At 43.7% G+C, this 27,352-nt stretch overlaps 1 protein-coding gene and 1 long non-coding RNA gene across 2 annotated transcripts in view; one reads left to right on the top strand and one right to left on the bottom strand.

Annotated features, from left to right (window-relative positions):
- TM2D1 (TM2 domain containing 1) overlaps positions 1 to 17,843 on the bottom strand; it is a 542,128-nt gene extending 524,285 nt beyond the window's left edge. Inside the window, exon 1 of the mRNA XM_069642046.1 lies at positions 17,691 to 17,843. Within this exon, the coding sequence (XP_069498147.1) occupies positions 17,691 to 17,803 (113 nt within the window). The 5' untranslated portion in view covers positions 17,804 to 17,843. The remainder of the gene's footprint in view (positions 1 to 17,690) is intronic.
- On the top strand, positions 17,825 to 21,468 carry LOC138545139 (uncharacterized). Its single transcript, XR_011290783.1, has 3 exons — positions 17,825 to 17,955; positions 18,108 to 18,181; positions 19,903 to 21,468. It is a non-coding gene; the product is annotated as an uncharacterized lncRNA (long non-coding RNA).
- Positions 21,469 to 27,352: the final 5,884 nt, after the last annotated feature.

The raw sequence follows: 27,352 nt of genomic DNA, 5'->3' as shown, positions 1-27,352 counted from the left end.
CAGGGACGCAGCATTTTCCCAGAAAGGGGTGTGGAGAGGTCCGGGAAATGTTGGAGGTTTATGGGCTCCTGGACATATGGCGTCACCTTCACACCTTTTACTCAGCCCCACATGGCACCTTCACCAGAATAGATTATGTGAACCTTTCAAGGGGTCTGTGGGAAGAGATGGTGGGCTCGGAGATCTCCCTGATAAATCTCGTCAGACCACGATATGGTAACAGTGGACTTGAATCGGTTGGGCCTCGTACCTAGGGGGTCCAAATGGAGATTTAACAAATCACTGTGGAAGGTTCCGGTGTTCTATGAGAATAATACGGAAGAGGGCTCGAGGAGGATGGTGTGGAAGGCAGGGAAGGAGACATGGAATGGGGATCCTGATTAGGGAAGGGGTAAGGAAAAAAAGGGAACTGACATTAATTGAGAATGAGTTAAGGGCGGAGATCGCCCAACTTGACAAGAGGGCCCAGGACGCCACAGAGAGGAGGGCGGACAGAGTGTTGGAGGAGAGGGGGAAAAGGGAAGAGCTTAGGCTTCTGGAGGAAGGTTGAATAATCAGGAAATTACAGTTCCTGAAACAAAAGTTTTATGAGAAAGGAGATAAGGCGGACACACTATTGCCCGCCAGGTAGAGGGGACAGCGTTCCGAGCGATGGGTGGAGGCCATAGAAGGATTCAATAGAACACAACGGATCCATCCGGACCAAGTGGGCTTTATAAAGGGTCGACAGGGGGTGGACACGATGAGGAAAGCCTTGCATCTGATTCATGGGGCTAGGGAGATGGCGGGGGACCCAAGCCTTCTCTCAGTGGACACTGAGAAAACCTTTGATAGGGTGGAGTGGGGCTTTCTAAAGGAGATCCTAGGCAAGTTGGGTTTGGGTACTAGGTTCAGGAGTGGCATAATGGTAGTCTACGCTTCGCCCAGGGCATGCGTGGCAGTTAATTGTGGCTATTCTCGCTGGTTCACCCTAAGTATGGGTACATGACAGGGCTGTCCCCTCTCCCCGATGCTATTCACGATGGGTGGGGTAGATTATAAAGTTGCTTTATATGCAGATAAGCAACCCCCTAACCTCTATGCCCAGGGTAATCCGGCTGATTGAACAGTATGGAGAGCTCTCCGACTAACATTAATAGGGCTAAGTTGGTCCTTTTTCCTCTGAGCGGGGACAGGAATGGAGATGTAAAATCACCCCACTGGGACTACTGGTGAACAGGGACACACTGCGATACCTGGGGATTCATCTCATGAGGGACGTGGGAGACTCATTTAAATCCAACTTCCCCTCACTCCTGTCCGGATTTCGGGACGACCTAGTAAAATGGGGAAAATTGAGCATATCATGGCTCGGACGCCTTAATGCCCTGAAGATGGTGGGTTTACCAAGGTTCCTATACGTGTTCCAGATGCTCCCGATCCAGGTCCCGGAGGTCTTCTTTCAGGAGATAAAAAGGGGATATGCTTACATTTCTGTGGCAGGTGAAGAAAGCGAGACTAGCCTATGATGTGCTCACCTTACCGAAAGAAAGGGGGTGGGGGAGGGGCTCCCGAACCTGCTATTGTACTATAAAGCAACACAGCTAAAGGTCCTCCTACCCCATCTTAGAATGCAGAGGGAATTCCAATGGGTTAGACTGGACAATCTTAACTTGGACCCTGCCACTGTAGGGGAATGGCTGTGGGTACCAAGTAGTAAGCACCCCCGAAAAACCAGGACCACCCGATCCTGTGGACGATATGGGTGATATGGTGACATAGCGCAGAAATGCAAGGATTAACGACATGGCACTCCCCCACTGAGTCACATGTGGGCGCCTGGGATTCGAGACACGATCCCACACCCTGAAAGATTTCAAGCATGGTTTGAGGAGGGTCTGGAGCGGGTCAGCCAATTGTGGAAGGAGGGCACCTTTATTACAATAACGGAACTGGAGGGGGAACTGGGCATAGACCCTCTTTCAGTCTTCTCAGTTAAAGGGGGTGCTCACGTGCGGTAAATGGAGAGATGGGATACAGAGAGACCTATTGAAAATCTACTGGATAAAAAACGAAATGAAGGGCCTGATCTCCGCGAAGTATGGTGTACGCAGGGAACGGGTCCACTGAGAACCTGAGATGGAGATGGGAAAGGGATATGGAGAGGGAAATAGACCCAGCGCTTTGGTTAAGACTATGTAGGGGGGCCGCCCAGACCTTGATCTCGAACAAATACAAATTGCATGCAATAAAGCTCCTTCATAGGTGGAAATACGACCCGGTACGGCTCTCAAAGATGTTTCAGGCCACGGGCCTCATGTGCTGGCATTTATGTGGGGACAGGGCCGACTATTGCCATATGTGGTGGGGATGCCCTAGAATAAAGGTGTTCTGGGATGGAGTGCTGGGATGGATCAGGGAACTAGAGGGGATACACAGTATTAAAACAACCTTTCTGACCTTATTCGGGATGGAGGAAGTCGAGGGAGAACCGAAGAGGGCGAAAGGGTTGGCAGCGCCCCTGCTGCTGGCAGCACAAGCCATTTAGTTACGAAATGGAAAGGTGCCCCAACCCTCGGTAATAGGGAATGGATCAATGTAGCACTGAACATACGCATCATGGAAAGAATAACTGCGGGGTACCCATCTAGACGGCATGGTAGCTATATAAAACAATGTCAAAAATAACAATATCAAGACTTCACTGTAAAAACCAATTTATGCCTGATAACATTTAATTTGAGGAGCTAGCGCTAATCACAATGACAATGACAAGCACGCTATCCCCAAGAGCTAATGCGCTAGTTCACAGGTGTTGTAACCAGTAAGCTTTCACAAGCTGCCTGTGATTACACAATATAAATAAATATGTTAATGGGGATTCACTTTTGAAATGGCCATATGGTTCAACAGTCTGATGGTTAAAAGGTGCATGTTTCTTAATGTTCACAGTGCCAGCAACCTCACAAAATACATACAGTACTTCCACCATATGGCACGTTCTTTCTAATTTTTAAGTGCACACAACTTCCTATACAGTAAAAGTTTCTCACGCAATTGTAACACAGCAACAGGCCTGGGGTAGGCGGTTTAGGGTTAAATGAAATAACGCATAGTAATTATACATTTACAGCGTGCATGTATAATTCTCTTAGATGTCTGTGCTATGTGTTTTTGGGCATGCTCGCATTGAGAGCCAGGACTTTCTATTCTAAAACTATTCAGCCATACAAAGCAAACGTAGTAAAATATAATCAGACTTTTCATCTCAGATCCAAAACCTTGGGCTGGTCGATTGAGAACAGGTGGTTATGCAAACTTTATAAAGCTAGAGCGAGTGTTGTGCAAAAAATAACACTAACCTAGAGTGTTAAATCATACAGCTCTTTTAGCACTGCGTATAGGGCAACAGGCAAAATAATGCTGTGTACCAAGGGACCTTTTCATTTATGAAACAATATTTCTGGCACTGACGCTTGCGAGATAAGACGGTTGAAATGTGCAAGATTTAATTGTCAGTGGGAAAAATGTGATTTAATACGGTTTCTGGTGAGTTATAGGGGAGTTATTGACATCACAGCAGTGAGGCAAGGATACATTCATATTCTAAGTGTAAAGCCTGTGATTTATTAAACAAATTGAGGTTTTGTACAGCACCGTTTCCCAAAAAGAGTTACCGTGTGTGCACGCTCATGGGTGTAACTTTACTACTAAAAGGGATGTCACACCCTGGAGCAACTATTTTAGAAGTTTTCATAGGGTTTATTTACAGTTTGTTTTCAATATTGTGATTATAAAAAAAATCACTCTGTATTCTCGACGGTACTGTCTGAATATACTTGTGTCAGCTGTGCATTTATAAAAACACACACTTCTCTTAACACACTTGCATTGTCAAAGACCATAGTTTGGGCATTTGCATTGTCTTCATTAGGAGGGAAGCAGCCATTGCGCTCTGCAATTAAAATGTTGCCATATCAATATTTTGGCATTTTGTGTAACTCTGGTGACGACACTTAACTTATAAAACAAACTGCTTTCACTGTTAAAAAGCATTGTTCAGGCCATAGTGTTTAGCATTGTCTTCATTTAACTGAAGCAAGCATTGTCAAAGCGATTTGTTTTTATGACAAAGCATCACTCTTCATTTTTAAAAAGGCAAAACACTTCTTGTTGGCTAACAAGTGCAGAAATCCGCTGCTGATATTCTTTATCTGGCAAAGAACCGCATGCGCTGGCCATACATTGGTCTTTCCCATTCAAGTTTAATGTTACTAGCCGTTGAAGTCAACTCTTTAGTCGCTTCCTTTATATTATAAAACCATGACGTCATCTATACTCTCTATGCAATTTATAGGTTGCTTCCTAGAACATTAAAGTCCAAACCCCCACTCCTGCATCATCGCTGCGTCACTCTACAAAACCCTAAGTTCACAGTCCCTGTCTTCAGAGTTCACTTTGCTCTCAACCCTCATCCTGACAGCACCGCTCCGGGCTGCTCCCATGTTTACATAATTTTTATATTAAAACTTAAATTCAGTTTATATAAAAACTCAAATTATATCCACTTGATAGCAAATATACATTATATAAAATCGATAAAGAGGATATCATTGTTATACAAAATGTATATTAATTGATATCAAAGCCGTATCAAAGGAAGGCAAGATTAAAGACACAAAAAGGAGGCATTCCCACTTGTCAAAATTCACTTGATGTGAAAAGGGAACCCCATTAACTACTGGGATGCATTTGGTACACCAGATGTCACTGGATTATACCCGACAGATAAGAGATATGGTCAGCTGTAATGAGACTGAGGAAACATACAAATCCACAAGTGTTGTCCAAAAAACATCGGTTTGATTTTAGGACCCACTTAGCAAACAGCTCAGACAGCGAACTGGAATTTTCACAAGTAGGAGAGAACAACATGTAACATTTGAACAGAGTATTGAAACATACAATCATACTGGAAAGTTGTGAGATGGAGAAATGCATCAGTCTACTTCAATACATTAATAGATATACTGATGTTCAATATAAAAACTCATAGCTCTGCCACACGCATATTAGTTATTGGCTAGAATATTTGCGCTTTCTGTATTCTGTCATGTGTGGGGCAGGGATAGGCAGATAAAAGATACTGAATAAGATTTGTTACTTGGTTTGATACAAATGTGAAAATAAAGGTTTGACAGATAAAATATATTTCAGTTAGCCAGGGCTAAGTCATCAAAAATAAAGCACAACTGAACTTCCCTTCATTGGTAGACTGGCCACTCTTACCCTCCCGAAAATCCAGATGTTTCTAAAGACTTTTATAAGATCACCCTTCCACCAAACTTCCATCACACAGCAAAACATTGACGTCAACATGATTTCCCTCCAAAGTCAGGGTGCATCATTTACCTTGCAGTCTAGAAGAGCACATACGTTGCAAAGTCCACAATTTCAACATTAAGCATTCCAAAGACAATAGTTACGTTATCTGCAGTTGTTTAGTTCATTTTATATTCATAAGCAAGTATTTATGGTGCCGACACAAAGAACCAGCCCAGCTCAAAGAAAATACAGGCTAAAGGGCTGGTTAGTTACTCAACTATTACATTATGCGCTGATTCAATACTTTTAACATTGTGCATTGGGAGCTGAGAAACAAAGCCTGTACCTTACACAGAAGCCCAGTGTGCAGAAATTCAATTTGAAAGCTACCAGCCAGCCATAAAGTAATTTGCCACCTCAATTCTATGCATACAAACAGCACACCATTTCTTACTCACCAAGAGTTCAATATCACTAGCCAATTGGTAGGGCAAATTTTGCATCCTACAGAAGCCTATACAATGCTCTTTTTCTCTGGGCCATCCAGCATGGCCTGGGTTAACTTGGGATGTAAACACTGTCTAAAAGAACGGTATAACCACAAATAATCAGTTTTAAATACAGGGGCACAAAATAGAGCACGCTCACTCCTAAATACAATACTGAACACTCATACACTATATATGAGATCACGACTATGCGTAGGAGAGCATGTACTGCTTGAATACTTGTTTATCACATGTGCTGTACCAAGACCTAGCCATGCAAATTAATAAAAAAAGACAGCATCAACATGTATCTCAACATGACCACTATAACTGATGTAATCAAAAGCTGTTAGCATGAAGGGCATATGCCCATTTCTCGCAGAAACACCATTTACACCTTAGCGTTTATCTATGGGACAAATTAAACAAACCGGTCTGTTCATTGCTAGCCTGCAATTATCATGCCTAATAACCCAGCCTATATTCCATGCAACCAAGTGAGTGCCCCTAGTTGCTACATGTTGACATACCACAAGCAGATTATTATGCAAGATTGGTGGGAAGAGGGATTTGTTACAGAATAGAATAATTATATTACATCACTTTGTATGCATTCTGCGCCGAGCTCCCTTACAAACTGCCCATGTTGCCTTTAAATCTTTCCCCAGTCTCCACTTGTGCCATGTCCACTGCTACCAACACCAAAGTTCTCAGTAAAAATGAAAGAAAAGAAGAGAGCAAGCAAGCAAAAGAGAAGGAAACAGAGCAAGACAGAGGGACATGTGTAGCTGAATAGAAGAAAGGAGGTGATGGGAGGTAGAGAGGTGAGACAGACAGCTCTATATGTTACAGGCATGCATGGGGGTTTGAACCACCACTGTGCATTGGTGTGGGTTGGGTGGCGACACTTGCTCATTTCGTAAAACACCCCCCGACCTTCTATCTTCCCATTGGTTTATGTGGAGCGAAAAAACCCATAAAAGATAACAAATTGTACCAATACTTTTTCAGATAGCATTGCCAGGTGCAATCCCAACCAAACAACCTTCTCAACACCCCTCGTCTTCTGCCTTACTTGTGGCATTGTTCTATCCAGCCACCACATCCACCAAAATCAGAAATGTCTTCAATTGTACCGCGTTTACGGTTTCTGAGGAACAATTGAGTCATAAATCCCAAGTCATCGTCTGTACAAATATTTTTCTCCTCGTCGGATGCACTGTGGCCGAACAAAGTAATCAATCATGAGAGATGCACACAATGAATGTAGACATATTCACTTATTACAACAAGATCACAGAGAACAGCTAACACCAGAATCACACATTGTATCGGCCAAAGAAAATGTAAGCTTTGCTATAAGAAAATAAACCAGATTACACTTAATAGAAATATACCAATAAATCACCTTAAGTGCTATGGGTTAGCATTTTCGTCCTGAATTGCATATAAAACTATTGCAAGCCCCACCCACTGCTGTATTAACTAAAAGTAAATTATGGTGACCGAGGTCTATTCTGTAACTTGTACAGGCCTTGCAAGTTGTTGCTGTGGCCTCCTCACTGTTTTTTTTCCAAATCTAACCATGCTATATTCTTCCCTATCCCCATGCCCGTGGAAGGGGCTTGTGTGGCCCCCTCCTGCCGCTTTGCTCTCTATCTTCGAACATAGCATCATCACAATGTATTCATTTGATTCAGTATTTATAATGTACCTATGCAGCAAATGGTGTTTCGGGGGTGCTACAAGATGAAAAAAAGGGGGGGGAAGGGGGATGAAGAATAACAAAAAAGCATTCCTACTAGGCCTTGCGTCATTCAGATCATACAAGTGCAGTAACATGAAGTGCAGTCCAATGCGAAGTGAGAGGACAGGGCTGAACCAGGCTCAGTAGTGGTGTGGCCCCGCCAGGCTACTACAGTGGAAGGGATCACGGTAGGGCAAGTGCAGGAGTGGGGGAGTCAAGGGTGAATGAAGAGTTCGGGTAGACTCGGTGAGGAGGGCCTGGTGCCCTGAATGACTCAAAGGGAACCAGGCAGCCAGTCAAACTCTGAATGCAGCAAAAAGGGAAATTAGCATGGGAGGAGGAGAGGTAAGGAAGAAGAGAAAAAGAGTATCTTGAGAAGTGTCTGGAACTTAAGGAGATCCGGCTCAAGCCTGAGAGGGGCAGGGAGACCATTACAGAGGGAGGCTCCCACAGAAGAGAGAGATGTACCTCCACTCTCTGCTTGGAAAAGCATCTGATCTGAAGGGAGTTGGAGCTAGAAGACCGAAGGGGCTGTAGCAGGAAGGTTTTTGGGGAGAGAGTGTTGAATGTGAACTTGATCCTCGCACCAACTGGGAATAAGTGGAGAGATTTCGGGGCTGGAGTGATGCAGTCCCATCAATCTTGCATGTCTATCATCACCTTCTCTGTCTTCAAAGTCTAATCTCCCAAGGGGACTCGTCCTATAGTTTCCACTCAACATTTCTTCCAATATTTCCCCCCCCCATCTTGCAGAGACTATTCTACTCCCAATCATGCTGCTAGTGCCACCCATCCTGCCATCCCGTCTGCTCCTATACAGGTTTCCAACCCTCCTTCATATAACCCCTTCATCTGGAAGAGTGTGTCCTTCACCGACAGAATGGTAATTAAGGAGTTTGTCCTTGTACCGGGGTAGCGCTTTGCATAGGTGAAGTATGGGAGTGTCTCCCATGATAACATGTCACAGTTTAACTTAATATTTATCAAATTTGATTTCAATTCTCACTCACTCTTTTACCTCCCGTTCACACATTTCCCCAATATTACTTTTCTTGCACTTAATACGGTGTCTGAGGCCACTCTTCTGCGTAACCCAATGTTTCAGAGCGGCACCATAAATGTATGGCAAGTTCCTTAGTTTACATACTTGACCCAAGAGGACTGGTGAAAAAATATTTACCAGTGCTTTTTGTAAAATGGTGCATGTCGCAATAAGCACACTTCATATTTGGTGCAATGCTGCCAAGCATGCACAGTGAAACTCGCATTTGGTATTTAGTGCAACAAAGTGTGTTTGCAGTAAATGGAAAATAAGTTTCTAAAATCCCCAAACTCGCCATCAAGGTCGAGTAACATGCATAAGGTACTCGCCCTTCATAAAAACTACTCACCAATGCTAGTGGGCTAGTAGATTTTGCAAGCCCTGATTGTACAAAGAGAAATAAAATTACGTGGGATCCTTGGTAACAATGAACGCCAGATCCAAACTTGTTTATACAGGTACGTTTAATGCAGCAGTCCCGAGACACAAGGAAAGTGCAACATACAGATGACATTGCCATACCACTGGCCACCCACACCTTGCCAGTCCAATCCTTCCTCGCCCACTGTCACTCCTAGAACCACACACAAACACAAGGTTTCACACTGACATCATAGCCACATACAAACCGGGTTCCATGGCATCATCACCCATACATAGAATCGCTACATCTCTCCCTCCGTTACAACAACCACAATATCTAAAAGAGATCAATAATGCACACACTACATAAAAGGACACAACCAAACATACACACCGTCAATTGAGCACGCAAGACCAGCGTATGGACCAGCCAATCACTAAACAGCCCCTTACTAGACAACAAAACTGCTATCCCCATATGTCAAACCACAAGAGGCCTAGAAAAAAAAATTAAACGGGACCAAAGCGCTCTCAAACTGCAAATCGACTTTTCAGAATTAAAACATTTTACAAAAATCAGAGTTCAAAACAAAGTTCCTTTTAACAAAATGTATGTATTATGTAAATCACAATTTCCTTCACAACACAGATTATTCAACACAGTGATATTCATTTTTCCATCGTGAAAACTGTCAAGAATGACTTTATCATAGTAAACATCTAAGGATGGCCGACGGAATCATCCCGTCAGGGACTGGCCATGTAGTGAGGTTACATGGTATTGAGGTGATGCACTTTAGATATCAAGAGCGGAGCGTACGACTGATATTTCAGTCGCTGCCTTGAGAGTGTTTGTTTAACCAAATGCACATTAACTATCTTCAAAAGGGTGTTATAAAGCCTCATCGTAGTACATTCTGAAAGAAAGAAATATGCACATCGAAGGTTTATGGGTTATTCAGCATCTGCCCCAAGATGGTGGATGGCCTTGTCCCATTATGGGCTAGTCACACGTCACGTAACGTGATGCCTTGGTTTGGGCTTTAAATGTTGAGCGCGAGGCACACGGCTGGTTTTCCAGTTGTTGCTTCGCTGCTCACGAGTTTGGGTTAAGACAGGGGAAGAGGGGTTAATGGGTAGATGCGAGAAGGACATTTGTATATGAAGCTGTGGAAAGGGAGAATGAAAATCATTGTTATCCACAGGCATATTTGGCAACATGGAAGAGTTGTTTGGCTAGAACTTAGCTTTGAGAAGGAGTTTCATATGACGCAGAGAATTTGTTCCAGTGTAAGTATTCTCCTATATATGATGATTGATGGAAATATTTACATGTAGCATTGTATGAGATGTGGCTCGTTACTCATCGAGTGGCTCCTTTTAGGTGCTTGCATGGGAGCTTCAAATATTAATCTGCTATAAAGGTTAGTGATTAATTTGCTAGGAGTTCAATGGTTGATATGGGAAATTAGGGAAGGGATTAAGTAGAACTAATGATTTTGTTTTTATCAATTGTATTTTAGGAAGACGCTTTAATAAATTGAACCCTGAAGCAGGATAAGGTAAATCTGAAACGTGCTGGAAAAGGGGAAATGCTTCAATGAAGTAATTGTTGACAGTTTTCATGATGGAAATATGAATATCGCTGTGTTGAATAATCTGTGTTGTGAAGGAAACTGATTATCTAATAAATACATTTGTTAAAATGAACTGTGTAAAGACGATTTGCCATTTTAGTGCGCATGGGTCCCACATTACAAACAATATGATGTTTTACCTTAAGAGCCAACCTTACCCAGCTGCACCAGAATTTAAGTGTATTTTAATATATTTAGTATTTTAAGGTTGTTAAATGTGGAATTGTGATAACAGTGATTGAAATATATTCCATTGTTCAATTTGTGCTTAAGGTTTACTTTTGTTAACCAAATGCACAATAAAGAAAATAGATTTAAAACAAGTATTCACTTTCTTTGTAACAACTGAAATGGTTGTGTATCCCTACCAATTTATTTCTAAACCACAAGAAGTCACCAAGTGGATTGCGTAGGCAGATAACGCTGGGTAAATACAAAAGGAATTCATGAATGCATGCCACAAGCCTAATAAACCACAACACATACACTGAGCAGACTACCACGTCATGAATTAACAACCCGCAAGTGGTTAGATCACACCACTTTATAAAAGCAAAATATGAAATCATACCAGTTGCATACGATTAAACTGTTCAATTAATACCCCACAACTGTCACACTCACCTGGTTACTCTGCGGGAGTGAGGAATCCCTCCTGTGCCTTTATCTATTCCCAGTAATGGATTATTTTCACTCTGGGTTGGAAAGCAGAAGGTTGGCCTGTCAATATAAGAGGGGTACAGTACACTGCTCCATGTGTCTAGGCACCTCCCTCCTCCCCTTCTCAGAACCCTGTCTGCACGTGGATTCTAAATCTGAATACTAAGCTCACCTTTGTTGCTGGTTTGGTGCGCTCTCCGTCCTGCAAGACGCAGGGGTGCTACTTCATAGGTGGTTGGAGTCCCAGTTGCTTCACTGGAAGTTCAATCCCTGAATTTTCAGGTAAGTTCAGTTGTGCTGCTCCCTAAATGTTCGACTTGCTGCTGATAGTGGGAGGCTGAACCAATGTCTAATAAGCTTAACATATCAAGATTCCTTGATGAGCATGTGTTTTTCGCATTCACATGTGTCCCAAAGTGCAGGATTTGGCGTAGAGAACAGAAATAGCTTGCTGGGCTTTGCGGTAAAGTCAATGATTGAGCACTGGATGTGCGTAGGATCGCCTACAACCTGAAGAGACTTACTGCTCTGTGAATGTTTTTTGCTACTGCGCTGCCCTCTGATGCGCGAAGCGTGACTAACTTACTTTGTTTTTCCTTTACAGGCACAATGGGCGTGGACGATGCTGCGAACGCACTGGAGCACGGCGGACGCAGTTTGCAGATGCGTGGGGTTTCAGTCCGCGGGCTACAGATGCAGAGGGATTTCTTACAACTGCAGTCGGAATGCTAACCAGCGGAGATCAGGTAAGTGACCCGCGATGCAATAACGATGTCTTTTCTTCTCGGAGGAGCTCTGGAGAAACAGGAGAAGCTGCGGCGATCCGGAGCTGCAGGTAAGCCGCAGTGAGCGTGTGGAACAGAATCTACACGAAGCACGGACCTGTCTCTGGGCGTGGCTTATAAAGGTTACCACGGCCAGAGACTAGAAAGTGCCGTACAGTTCTCACCCTGACATTAGGGATCCATGTTAGATAGCCGGGAAGCACTAACCCCCTCTACTAGGATGTGTGTCTGTTCTGCAGTTTAAGACCATAGCTGCTAAGGAGTTCGTGGAAACGATGTCTGGGGCTAAAATGAAACCACTGACAGTATTTTGGTACGCCAGGCCCTAACCCATTCAGCCCGTGCCCGCCTATACAATGTTCCTCTATGGGCTAGGTATGGCCCATGACAACTCAGTGCAACATAAAATTCACTTTAATTCAAAAACATCTGTAAACCCGTGACCCTGTGTTGGAAGGCGCAACCGTTTCACCAACTTTCCACCATGCCAGCCTTAAAGCTGTCAACACAACCTATCCTGGGCCTACACTGTCAATTACACTATTAAAACCACAATCCTAGTAAAAATGCCAACCTGTAACATCACAATATTGGCTAACTTGCCAATTCCTTACCCACTGGAATCCACCCGGTATTCCACTGGACCATGTGTGAGAAACCAGAAGGTGTCTCTACCACTAGTCCCTGGGTTACCTGTCCTCCAGGTGGCCAGGACACGGCCATCACTTTTGGATCCAGTTCCTGTGGGTGTACCAGTATGGGAGGATGACCTAGGGGTCTTCAGGGAGTCGGAGAAAGGATGGTGAGACGCGGTATCCCCTTCCTTGTAACACATTTACCCCATCCTACCAGGTAGGATATTTAGGAACTTAACCCCCTCCCCTTTTACAACACAAACACTTTCTCACAGCCAGCCCGGTATAAAAGAAAACAGAATAACACTCAAGCAGTATACCTAATGTGTCCCAATACAATGGTCAGGCGAGGTCAAGCAATTACCAGCCATCACACACACCGGACTTCCATTACACTTACCCATACGGATAAAGGCGGAGAACGAGAGCACACGAAGAAACAGCAGTGTGAAGGTGGCAATTTAACGAGAGGCAGTTTAACGAGAGGAGAAAGACAGCAAAACAGAAGGGAGTTGCAAGGAGGGAAGTTCCCTTGACCTTTTTGACAAGGAACTGTTACTTTCACGAAACCTCGAAAACAGAAAAACAGAAAGCATAAGACCAGGAACCCAGGCGTAACAAACATGCTTTGTGTGTCGGAGATACCCGGGGCCCTGCGCGTCAGTAATCAAGGCGGGGAGAATCTCCAGCCACAGTGGTACTATCCTTGGCTCCAAGAACAAAGCTGCTTCAGTGAAAGCAACACAGCCGGTTAGTTAGGGAGACCAATACAAGACCATTTTTTGTTTTGAAGCCAAGGTTGCAAGCAGCAACACTGTAGGCCGAGCACTGGAACGAACATTGTTAAAAATGTGTGTGATAAGAACTGCTGACGAGTGATTGAACTTTAAAAACAAGCTACACACCTTTGACACAGTGGTCTTGCCCTGCGCGAGTGCTCAATCAAAGGTCTCTGTAAGGTACCCAGTTGAGAAGTGATTAAAGTAGATAAAGATGGCCTGAACCCGGCAGAGGAAGCTCAATTGAAAAAGAATGAATAAATGTGAATCGAAGTGGTCCTGCAACTGGTCAAGTCAAATCCCCCACACAGTCGAGAGTCTACGATTTAGATGAAGTAGAGAAAGTTTGGAAAAGTACATGGATTTGGTCTGAGCCCGACAGAGGAAGATCAATTGAAAGCTTTGTGTTAAAGTGGGTCTGAGCTCGGCAGAGGGTGGCCCGGGGTGAATCGTAAATCACCCACGAAGTTGTACATGAGAATCCTGAGGAGAAAGGAACTTTGGAATGTTTGTCGCATCATGCCCTTTGAAGAGACTTTGAAGAGCAAAGAGATTTTGACATAGAAGCCCCTAATACTGAGATTTGAACTGCATCCTAGTGCTAGAGAAGACAGCGACTGTGCTAAGATTGAGTGTGCTGCCTTGTCTCCTGCTGTAAATGTGGAGAAATGAGGCCAACAGCTTGAATATCCTGACATCATTCCTTGAACAGTTTTCTTTTTGCATAACATTGTTTCCCACACTATTTTTATTTAGAAGTAAGGATTGGCGATAGGTTTATAAGTATAGGCCCTTTTATTTTGAGAAGACACCACTAGGACTGTGTTATTATTTGATGGTCGTAGCTTGCTCTCAGCTTTAGATTTAGGATTAGATAGGTGTTTTTTCAAACCCAGTTAAAGTTCAATAAAGACCCTTGAATTGTGATCACTTGTGTCCGTCTTACTGTTTGATGCCATGCCTTCCTTACACATGGCACTAGCCGGTCAAGTGGCACAGCGAGTAGAGCGCTTGCTCTGACATCCGTGCAGAGCCTGCTAACGCAGGTTCGAATCCCGGCAAGGCCAAACTCAGCCTTTCATCCTTCCGAGGTCGATAAATGAGCACCACACACCGTGGGTAATAATAAGCAGCGCTCAGATACCTGAGGGTTCGTAGCCCTATATAAATGCCAAATTATTATTATTAAAGCATGGAACCCCCCCCCCGTCCAACCCAACCACATGACAATGACCCCAAATCATGGCTACACCTGCCAAACCCATAACTTCCTTGAACCCGCCTGGTGTTCCAGTGGACCACGGCACACCATAACCTTTAACCCAAAACATACAATGATGGACATATCTGCTCATGTCACACAACCCCACACAGTCCATTCCTCCATCAATTACCACGAGCCCAAACATAAGATAGGACAAACTAGACATGCAAAACATCATTTACAAATGCAATCGAAAACAGTCGTTGTCATTCTCCAAATGAGGTGTCTTTTAACTATACACTTGTCCCAGAGTTCCAGTGCAGAATCCCCCACCCCCACAAATGAAAGGTCCTTGGAATAAACACAAAATGTCCCAAAGGTTCTGTGTGAACACCCTGCACTCCCAGTCTTGATACGTTAAGCACTGAAATGTTAAAACGCTACAAATAGATTTTCCCGTGCACAATCCTGTACTCACCAGATACTTTGATACTGAAGACCCCTCATGCACCATAAGGTACCAAAGTCCCCAAAAAACTTAACGTGAGGTCAACAAATTAACACAACAGCAAAATACAGGCCTCTATACCCAATATTAAGACAAAACCCCTCTTCCCCAAGAGACCCGACACCCTCCATTTGTTGGAGCCACAACATGCAATGTCACACTCCCCTTGTTTGGCGCAAACCTTTTCTGCTCATGGCCACAGCTTCCTCCACAGCTTATGTGGGGAGCCGTCTCATCTTCCCAGCCTTGAGCTAAATCCATGGTGGCGGGTTGGTGCCGACGCACTACATTGTGCATGTTCGATTTGAAGTGTTTCTCCGATTAACCTTGTTCTAAATTAGATAATCTATCAATTCTGTGTCCGTTTTCTCCCTCTGTGTTTTGTCATTCAATAATGTTCACTGTTTTGACATGATTCAATGATGGCATCCATGTACATTACAATTTCTGAATTTTAACTTTGATATTATGTTCATGATGAATGTTGAAACTCACTGAATGCTCGCATTTTGGTTACTTTCATGTCTTTTCTTGGGTTATCTTTCGGGCGATGAGTTTATGAATAGTGTTTGGATAATTGTATTTAATTTAGTTACAGCCTTGAAAAAGACCATGGTCGAAACACGTGTCGGCGGTTAGTTGTACTTTCAGGCAGATATTCTCTTCATAGTTTTTAAGTTGTTGTCTTTATAGGCATAGTTTCTGCATGTTTTTTTCTTTCTGTATGGTTTTCTCTTTCTGTAAGAAGATTCTGGTGTATTATGTGTGCCCAAACATCAATTCACATTGTTTATTAACCACTTTACTTTGGATCACTGCATATCCTTTCCATGTGCATTGTTGTCCTGGGTTATTAGCCATCCATATACGTTTACCTTATTGGGCCTTACAGGCTCGGATCTCTTTACCCAGATACAGGCTACAGGATATAGTGTCATCATAAGTCCCACATTTAATTTAGTTTTGGCATGTTCAGGTGGCCACATAGTTCGAAGCCTGCATACTTTCGTGTCTCCTCCATAGCTTACTCCATGCTCTGCTGTAACCGTCGCACAGTCTCACCAATATGTTTTTTCATCATCCTCCAGGTCTCCTTCCACTTTGATCCACGGCATATTGGTCACCCCGTCTAGCAAACTCGAGAATGCGCACTTCTGCTCTGCACAGCTGCCCGCAAGACTCCTCCACTTCCAGCTCTCGCCCAATGAGAATGGGCCCTGCGCCTCGTGTACAATCACACGTCGTCCCCACGGTAACTTTTTCCATGAAAGAGGGACGGCTCATACAATGACATGCATTGCGCCAAGTCATCATTTTCTCACGACCGTTCAGTCTGGAAAGAACCTCTGAGGATCACAACCTCCCAACAAACATTTACCGAATCGAAGCTGCTTGCTCCGACGCGGGTGCTCGGCTGCTCCCAGTTAGTCTGCTTGTCCACCGCTGGACTGAGCCTTCCCCGCTGGCTCATGCAGGAAAGTCACCGGTTGGACCAAACTCCCAGTCCACTTTGTAGGCCACCCCTGAAGTATGGTGTTCCCTTCTACCCACAGGAGCACTAATTGAACAGCACCTGCTGCTCACATGTTCGACTCTCTTCGGCTACAGCAATCTCTGCACCTCCAAATCATGCCCTCCCTAGACCCCCAAACTGCTTGGTATGCCCGGCGTGCCAAGAATACAGCAGTCATCTGTACCTGGTGTGCCGGAAACCAGACTGACCTCTTCAAGACTGCCCCTCGCCCTAGTGGGCAGCCTCTGTCCCTTTGACTGTTGCACCCACCACAGCACTCCAGTACCTGCTCATGAAGACCACCTCGTCGCAAATTAAATGATGTGGGTTCCTGTGTAACAATGGATGCCAGATCCAAACTTGTAAATACAGGTCAGTTTATTGCAGAGGTCCTGAGACATAAGTTAAGTGCAGTAAACAGATGACAGATCCACATACCACCTTCACCCTGCCAGTGCAATCCTTCCTCCATAGATGTCAACCTTCTCGCGCACCCCGGAGGTAAATGTTGCCACAGAAAGCGGGAGAAAGGGATTTCCCCATAGGATTGCATTGGGGATTTAATTATTTTGGGAAGGACAAAGTTTAAAAAAAGCAATATTTATACTTGAAAAATCGGGAGTCACTTCTTGAAATACACACAAACCTTCCACACTAACAACACAACACACACGCCCAGGGTTCCATGAACTCATCAACCATACATAACAAGATACGTGTATTTATATCGCAACATACAAGAATTTGCAGCTTCAATCACAACGTGAAGAACATAAATAATCAGAAATAACAACAAAATATAAAAAAAGCAGTAGACTAACGTAAACGAACACAATTTAGAAATAACAAGCAGCCAAAACTACCGCAGCCACTACCCGACGAGTTCCATTGCCCTTTTCTCAAGAAGGCTCCTGTACATCTCAAGCATTTTGAATATAAAAACGATAACAAAGGTCCCTGTGCACAATTGTAAACACTCCACGGTCTTTTGCAGGAAAACGCAATCACAAAGACATTAAAGATATTGTCCGAGCCTGAGTTCGTCACATTTGAGAGAATCGCCGGTTGCAGCAGGGCGTGAGGTGAAGTAAAGCAGGTAAAAAACAGCTCCTACCGGCCAACTCCAGGGAGCAGCCATGATGGGCGGTACCTACTGTCAGCCGGCGCCTGACGGCTTCCGGCTCCCCATAAACAGTCTCAACACGGCAGCTTACAGTTTCAAGAAGAAAGAGGCCGACGCTGGCGATTCTACGAAGGCAAAGAGGATAGATTGTATGAGAACAAAAACAAGTAAATGTTAGCATTCTAATACGAGATATGCCTGATCTTCTATTTGTTGTACGCAATGTTTCAAAATGTGCAAAAAAATGTAAACTTTCCAAATCGTTACGGATTCTTATTATGTATGCTGATTACTGCGTATTGTTTTTGTCTACGTACAGACAGAGGCTCACCCTTCAGTCGAAAACCCTTTAAAGATGGCCATCTGATTGGGTCTTCTCAAAGGACACTTACGGTAACGTTTTCAATTTAAGTCCTTCTTTTCTTTCTTTATCTGGCAGCGACTAACAGGGTATACTATCTTGGAGCAGGCTCCGACGCCTACTGGCTTTCAGTATGCTTGTCAGTATTATATTGGAACGATGTTTTATTTTTTGCATTCTGGAACTTGTAGTAATGATCTACAAGTGGAAATATAGGACTGCAAGGCAGGGCATTTTCTAGACAATATTGTGTCCGGGAAGGAACATAAACACTGAAATAGGCAACATAACATCATTAACAGGAATACTTTTTCGATATGTTATGTTTACGTTAGTTATTGTCTAAATGAAGGATTATATCCTGGATGTTGCTGCCACATATGCACCTTTTGCTGCTGTGTAATCTATGTTTTCAACAATTTCGTTTTCAATAATGAGTGTAGTATGAAAGTTGAATCAAAACAAACGACTCCGGAGTGGAATTGGAAATTGACATATTACAATTTTGCAAAAACACATAAACAGAACCCTATCAGCCTGCAACCCTAATCTAACCCAACCCGCCAACCCATTATAGCTCCCCATGTGCGACCCCCATAGTAATAACCCCAAAGCATAACAATCAATCAACATTCGTGTTCAGTCCCATAGTCTTGTCTTTTTCCATCTCTTCTCCTGTCATCACATGGTCCTCTGCTTCTGGGTCATTCGCTTCTGTCTTACAATATCGAATGTTTCTACCCTGAGGTAAGGGCCACTGCCCCCTGACGTAATTCCGGCCAAGAATAAGGTCCCATTGTTCAAGCCAGTCTGAGCAGTCATAAACCAAGATGGATGCCGATTTGGCCTTTACCCAGTGCCCAGAGAGCTATTGAAAGCACTGCCTTAGCAGCCCCTCAGTGCATGGCTGACACAAGGAGCCCTCGGGAAAGCATTGCCTAAAGTAAATAAGTGAGGATTTCCCTATCCAATGCACACTAGAATTTATAGAAAGATAATAAACGCTTGGGCATTATTTGTTTTACATTTTCTTTATTGTTATTTGGCAAAAATGCCTTTAACACATGTAGACAGTAAAAACATTATACTCATTACAAAGTAATTACAAAATTATACACATCAAAGAAAAAATATCAAGATAAATTCATCCTAGAAATACAATTTTTTTTTAAAATTCACAAAATTCTCAGCCACTTGAGTCAATTCATAAAAATAGTTAAAAATGCCACAGATTTCACAGCAAAAGAAAGAACAACCATGCACAAGCCGATCATTAAGAACTAGTATTTAATCCATCATTCAACCCCAAAGAGTTTTCGAACACCCACCACAGCTTTTAGCATTGGCGTTGTTCTACCTGCTGTGAGAAACCTGAAGGTGTCTCCCTGTCTAGTCCCCGAGGATCTGTAACCCAGGTGCCCAGGACACAGCCATTGCTTCTGGATCCAGTACCTGGCGGTGGACAAGTGTAGGACGATCACCTGGATGGGGGGTCCTTGGGGAGTGGGAGTGGGACACCGACGGGTGAGACACGGTAACCCCCTTCTTCCAACACCTTTCCCCCATCCTACCACGTAGGATATTCCAAAACACTGCCACCCCCCTTTTCGAACACGAACACTTTCGCACAACACAAAAGACAATGGACCAACACCAGAGCCGTTTACCTGACACATCCCAATACAAGGGGCAGGCAAAGTCAGGCAATTGGTCAGAATCACACACACCTAACAGCCCTTTACCTTTCCCACAGGGATGAAAAGTGGATCACAACAGCACCCTATGAGCAAGGCAGACAGCATGGCAGCTCAAGAGGAGGCGAAAGACGGCAAATACCGAGAGGGTGACAAGGAGAGCAGTGACCATACCCTTGCCTATCGAGGGCCGTGATATCTCATGGAAACATAAGACTGTGAACCAAGGCCAACGTGTATTGCAGCAGATGTCGATGGTACACGAGAACCTCCTCCGCTGATAGCTGGAAGAGATGCTCGTCTCTGTGGTATCAAACTTGACTCTAAGAAGAAAGAAAGCAAAGTGGTTCAGCACAGCCGGTGAATCGAGCGGGGTATAAATAAGAAACCGAACTGTGTTAAACGAAAAGTAGCAAACGGCTAAACTGAACTTGTAAAAGATAAAGAGGGAGAAAATCAGCAACAGAGGAGGCTGGTATCACGTGGGTGCTCAGGCAGGATTAATCTGGGCAATTACCCGATAGTAGAAATACTACGGTAACCAGAAGCCCTTGGGAAGAGGCGAGACGAAAAGAGGTCAAGTGGTCATACAGGTGTCTTGTAAAATCCTCTATACCGTCAAAAGTCTTTGACCAACAAATGATTGAGAAGCTAAGGGAAATGAAGCCTGCATGGTGAAATGAGTATATGAACAGTGTTGCAAAGGTTGGGAAGAGTGAACTCAATCGGAGGATGTCCACACTGGATTGTTTGAAAGATATTAAGATTCATGAATATAAAAAGTATTAGAAAACCAGAGGAAGTAAACTGTCCTCCTTACAATGTGGGTCCGAGCCCGGTAGTGGGAGATCCAGGGGTGGAAAGTTACTACCCAAAGTTAATTGAAAAGGAACAGTTGAATCAATTTGTTGAATCCGATTTTGTGAATGGACCCAGGGGTGAAACCATCCCCCAAGGTATACGTGAAGCAGAACTTTGTGTTTGTTTGTTTGTTTGTTGGATACATCAGGCCTCGAAGCTGAGAAAGCTCGAGTGTATGCTGTGCTCATGAAACCCACCTTGTCCCGTGCTGAAAACGTGAGGAAGGGAGAACCCTGGCAATCACATCCTGACTTATTATTTGTGAACACTTCTTTCTTTATTGAAAACCCTATCCCACACTCTTTCTGTAATGAAATGTAAGGAATTGGCAATAGTTTTTTTTTTTAGTATTGGCCTTTTTATTGTATCACAATGCCACACGGACTGCCTTATTTTTATTTGATGGTCGACGCTTGCTCATATTTTAGATTTAGGTTTAGCTTAGTCGTTTTTACACCCTGCATTTACAGTTTAATAAACACCCTTGAACTGTGATCACTTGGGTCTGTCTTCACTGTTGCCACCATGAGTTCCTTACATAGCCAAACACTAATTCCACAGATTCTCTTTACCACCTTTAGTGTGAACATTATTACATGAAAAAAATAATGTGTGCTCTTCCCTATTAGTCCTGGGCAGTACATGCTTTAGATCCTCCACCGAATCATGGAGTGCACAGCATCTACAAGTGGGTAATTCTGCAGGCCAATAACCATATCTTAACAATATTTGCTTAGTGTAATACAAATTCCAACAACATTTTGAAAAGAACCTCCTTACTGTGGCTTGCAGAAATCAACAAGTATGGAGCTAGTATTCTACACTTTGTATGGTGCATAGCTAGATGTTCTAAAGATTTATAGCAATGGAATTTGTTTAATATTTTCATCCAATCAAATTAGTATAAAAGAGGATTAGTAATCAGGTCATCTCGTGATGATTCTATTTCATGCAGCAGATTTTCACAATAGCAAGCTAATTCACTTAGATGTTACACTTTTTCATTTTTGACCATATTGGCCAAATCTTCATAAAAAGACCCCAGAAACGGATCAACAGTCTCCAGTTTGCTCTGCTGGCTAGGGGATTTATACCAAGTTCGTATTGGATCGCAGCCAAGGGTACTGAGGTTGAAATATTAAGCACACGTGGCCAATAGTTAGGATCTTTGGAATGACCTTTCCCTCAAAGAACTTTAAAATGGGAAGTAGGAAATATTTTCCAAATCAGGCATCTAGCCGAATTCACTGATTAGCCAGTGCTGTAACCTGTGCAGGCAGCCAATCTTTAATTTGTGATCTGTGAGGTTTGAAAATATTAGGAAAGCCAAGGTAAATAAAACTCTCAACTCTTTCGGGGAATACATTTTGAGCAGACCATTTGAAAGTCGTCATGTGCTTTTTAAATTAAATAAAAAAGGGGTGAGACAAATGCCTATTTTTCCCTAACCTAAAAAGGATGTGCCTACCTGACAAACTAAGACTAAAGAAAAATGACCTAGAGTCCAAAAAGTATCTGACCCTCACACTAAGATACACAATAAAATGATACAGTAATTGTTTGGCTGTCTTCAGTTTTACAAAATAATATATCAATTCAAACTCAAAAGCTTTAGAAATTGTTCTTTGTAACCAGGGTTGGGCTCCCTTCCCCTGGATCAATTCAGGAATGCCTTGAGCAAAGTATGGTTTTAAGAAAGTTCTGAGTAATAACAAAATTCCATTCAACAATGCAGCATAACTTCAACAGTCTTTTCCATTCAATATATCTTTCCAGATAAATGTCTTTTGTACAAAGGCTTGTTCATGAATCAAAGCAACTTTTATTTTGTACAGTCTCCTGCTTGGCAAAGCAAAAGTAATTGTATAATTTAATATAAATGTAACCTTTGTAAATGCGCCCAGATACCCAAGGGTTAGGCGCCCTGTATAAATAAATAAATAAACAAAAGTCTTTCCCTCAGAACACAAGTTCATAAACCAAGACAATTATTCTCTTCCCAAAGGCCAGGCATCATACTTCTTCTTCAAAGAAACACTTTAGCCAGGATAGCTTATAATTCACTTTCTGTAATGCAACAGTTCATCAAGACAAGGGGATGAAATTAACAAGTTCTTTTTCTACACACCTTTTACCCCAACCACAGTACTTTAAATCTGTGGAATTATAAGGCCGGAGACAGGGGGATGCTGAAATAATATTTATTTCTGGGTTTCCAGTAATTGTCCAAATGTTAATAAACTTAAATGTCCAGGCGGTTTCTTCACCGCGGGGTCTTCCTTCCCCAATACTTTACTGAAGAAAGGTGTTGTCTTCTACCTCGAGGTGTCCGGATAGGCCCACCACTCTGTTCTGACTTTGCTCCTCTCCTCAGCGTCCTGCAAATATAACCGACAGCGTTTGTTAAATCAGGCGGGTTTTTATACTTCTTCCCAGATTCAAACCCCCACCAATCACCAGGGTCCCTGTCTAGCTGTCCATTCATTGGTTGGGAAGGCTTTGTCCCGCCTCCCTTAAAGCTCGCTTTCCCAGACGTCATTTCCGCCTGCCCCTGCAGCACAGGGTAAAGTCTCATGGCCCTCTCATCAGCGCGTTTCGCCCGGCCCCGGGACCCGTATGCATATGGGCGGCCCTGGTGTCTGGATTCCCTCCCTAGCTGCGCCGTGCCTTGTGACTGTTGTGGGTTGTCTCCTGGCAGCACTCCCGCCCCCCCCCAGTCTGGCCTGCAGACCCCAGGAAGGTTGCCTTCCCCCTCCTAGTCTGGATCCATAGCACGGTGAGTAACTGGTCATGCAGACGCTGAAGTGTTCCCCGTGTGCGGAGTTTCCCATCCAGTTTCGATTGTTGCCCTCGTGCCGGGCTCCCTGCCTGTACCGCTCCTCCTGTCCGTCCGTCTACAAAATCATATTGTTCTTTCCTGGTATACTCGCCTGCCAGGACTAACTACTATTGGTCCCTTTCCTGGTTTATTCACCGGATAAAAACTCCTACTGCTACAACTATATTCAGTGGTAATGCTTGACCAAAACTCTCCACCCCAGCATCCTAAGGGAGGAGGTTTGAACAATAACTGCTTTTCTTTATAATCTCTTGACTTCTGTGTTATTCCTTTATTGCCTTTAGGCTGTAGATAGTGCAGGTTTTACAGGCTTCTCCGCATTGTTATCTGAGATTGTGCTCCTGCAGCCTTTGTACTCGTATGCAACTCTTGGCAGCTGGCAATGCAGGTTACAATTATCTCCCAATTGGTATCCCTTATTAAGATAAGTGTGCCCAGTATGCCCTGTTGTATTCATTCAGTGTTCAAAACCATCAGTTCTGCTTAGCAGTCTTTTTCCGAGCACCATGGGGTCAACTGCTTCAGGCCAACTCACCGGGCTTCCTTTGCGCCTCCTTCTGATTAGTGGGTGCTTCAGCGGATCTCCTCAGGTCCCTCTATGATTCTACCAGCTCAGGCCTGTCTACCACAGAAAATGCAGTTTTTCAGGGGGTGCTGACACCTCTGCATGATCTCTGGTTCAGCGTCTTTACCAGAGAGGTTCACGGCATGTCAGGTGCTCGTCTCCCACACGGCATAGCTTTCCTCTGAGCTGCTTCCAGCTGCGCATTGTCTGCACAGCCATGTTCCTTCTAAGACGTTGGCCTCAGCTGGTGCTTCCTCTGCCTCACATAAATATGTACGGGTGTGGAGCAACAGTTATTTTACCATCATCTATTAATGAGCAGTATTTGACCCTCCAACCACACCAACTGTGCCTCCAGATGTTTAATTGCCCTGGATGTCGGTGGTGTGCTGCCTATTTAGGGTGAAGGGACAGAGAAGAAGCTGACCCTATAGCTCAGCTATAATAAAAACCCATGTTTCACATGAGAGTATATTCATATAAAATGTTCAACACAGGAATCGCAATTACTTTTAATCTTCCTTTTCACTTGAACTCAATTACTAAACATTTTTTTAAAAATGATATGTGCCACCCGATAGATGATGCCACATGGATAGAGATACGGACAAGGAACAATAAAGGCACCAGATGCGTAACGAATAAAGAATGCACACTTTAACTACTCCACATGTGGTATTACCCGCCAGAGCGCCTGCATCACTTTAAGAGCTTGTTGAACCCAGAGTGCTGGAGACAGTGTGGAGCGCGGGATACGTACCTCCACATGTGGTGGGACTGCCCAATAGCCAGAAAGTTCTGGGAGGAGGTGCTCCAGACCATCGAAACAATCACGCACCACAAACTACCATTGGACCCAGAGGTGATCCTACTGGGAGCCCCAGTAGCAGGCAGCTACCCAAGGAACAGTCAAACAGCGAGATTGGTAACCCAGCTCTTCCTAGCGGCGAAAATCACCATAGCCCAGATATGGAAATCACGGGAGGGCCGTCTAATGACACTATGGTGGTTAAAAGTCTGGGGCATCTTTGTGGCAGAGAAGATCACAGCTGCGAAAGAGGGAGCTCTACATCGCTTCACAGACTGTTGGTCCCCCGTGCTGGAATACGACCGGGAATTCCCGGCACTCACCTTTAAATCAAAGCTGGCGGAGCAGACCTTACAAGCCTCGTGGAGGAGAGGCTTGAACCGCGTACTGATGGATGGGACGTTAAGGGGAATGGGAGGAGCTATGGTAATGTCACATTTAAATACTGTTTTCTTACAAATTTCTGTTACCATTACGTTGAAACTGACTTTAAATAAAGATATGTGGGTCTGAGGGGTGCACATATTATTTATATTGGGTGTCCCATAATTATTGGAACATCCCTTGGTAATACTGGTTGACCGGTTTCAGTGGCTGGAAATGGTGATGCCACTTTCTTCAGGACCTTAAATGCTGCTATTGGTATGATAGCACGTTTATTCTGGAGCTGCTAGATGCATTTTCCGATGTAATATTAATTTGTAGGCATAGGGGGGTTCTGCTACATGTATGGAGACAGGAGGGGCAAGAGCAGACATATTGATATGGATATAGTTCAAGATAACCTTGTGTGATGTTATGAGGTACTGCTGTGGATGTTCCACTACACATGCTTTACAAACACACTTCAGGGGGTGAGTCACTGATTTAGTCTGTTCTTAAACGCCTCAACTCAGCTTTTCATCCTTCTGAGGTTGATAAATGACTACCAACACAGGTTGGGTGATATTGGGTGTATATTTTTTCTATGTAAAGCGCTTAAGCGTAAGTGCTATATAATAACACATCATTATCATTTGGTCATGGACGTCTGCTTGCATTCACAGTAATTTGGTAATATGGGCCTATATACACTGATCTTAACGATACATATGGCGATCCATTCTTGTATGAAATTTACATCACAATATAGCGATATTGTAACCATATTTTTTGTAGTGTACAATGCTATTTGATAGCACTTCCTGTTTTGTCAACGGGTGAAAGGTCGCGTTCCATTGCATCCCGCGATATCACTTTGGGGTGGGGTCAAATTAATCACTTCCTGTGATGTAACCAGGGGTCACGGGTCGTGTGATATCACTTCCGCTACCCCTGGCATTTTGGTGAAATGACGTCCCTGTTCAAAACAGTACCACTTCTGCTTCAACAACCTGTGCAGCGTCTTTAATATAACTTGTCAGGATGCTTTTTCAAAGGGGGTTGCTTTCTCTTTGACAACTCCCTTCTGCAAATGGTACTGTGAAAGCAGGCTCCTTTGCTTCACAGTCTACTACTGCTTTAACTACATTCAAAATAAAGTGTTTTGACAATATTTTAGACAACCACAGTTTTATTGGTTTTGCTGCAACTTGAATCTTTAAGGATTGATCAGGCAACCTAGACCAGACTCTTCACTTTTTTTAAACCTTTAATTAACTTGCTTGACATTACAACAGGGAGATACGAGCATTGTATGAATCGTCAATAACGGATAATGAGAGTTCAGAATCGGGCAAAGCAACATCGCAGGGTCGTAACAGAGGAACCATAAGCATTACATCACAACGGTAGGTACCAAAACATTCCTGCAAACATATTAACAGGGACAAAGGTCAGGGGACAGCGGATTATCACTGTCATTCCCATCTTCAGCAGTCAAGGAGTATACATAGGATTGAAAAGGGGCTCAAATTTTCCTGGGTCTACTCATTACCGGTTGTATGGCAGACCAACTCTCCTCAATATCAGAGGCCCAAGTGACAGCCTGAAACCTTTGGTTGAAGGTGGGCGCCCCAGGGCGCAACCAGAGTAACAATATACAGCGGGTTGAACATGCAGAGACCGGCCAGCCTCCTGGGGCCACGACCGATGAGGGGGATCTCGTGGAATAAACAGGTCATTGGGGACGGTGTAATAGTACAATCTAGTATTTGACACACCGCCTCCCAGAATGAAGTGAATTTTGGGCAGGACCAAAGCATGTGTATATAGTCAGCATTGTCTGTTCTGCATCTCGGGCGCTCAGCAGGCCAGTCTCTTGACATACTATGTAACCTAGCCAGGGTATGGTGGTATCTGTGGAGTATTTTAAACTGGATCAGTTTGAACCTAGAATTAAAGGAGACTTCCTGGGTACTTGCACACATGGATTCCCATATCTGGTTGGTTATATTTATACCCAAGTCCCTACCCCAAGCACCCCGGAGCCTATCCCATGAACAGGCTGTCCTCTCT

Source organism: Ambystoma mexicanum, chromosome 1q (assembly GCF_040938575.1).
Source record: "Ambystoma mexicanum isolate Mex_15411 chromosome 1q, UKY_AmexF1_1, whole genome shotgun sequence".
NCBI lineage: Eukaryota > Metazoa > Chordata > Amphibia > Caudata > Ambystomatidae > Ambystoma > Ambystoma mexicanum.
Note: the sequence above shows the minus strand (reverse complement) of the source record. Positions and strands in the feature narration are given on the sequence as shown.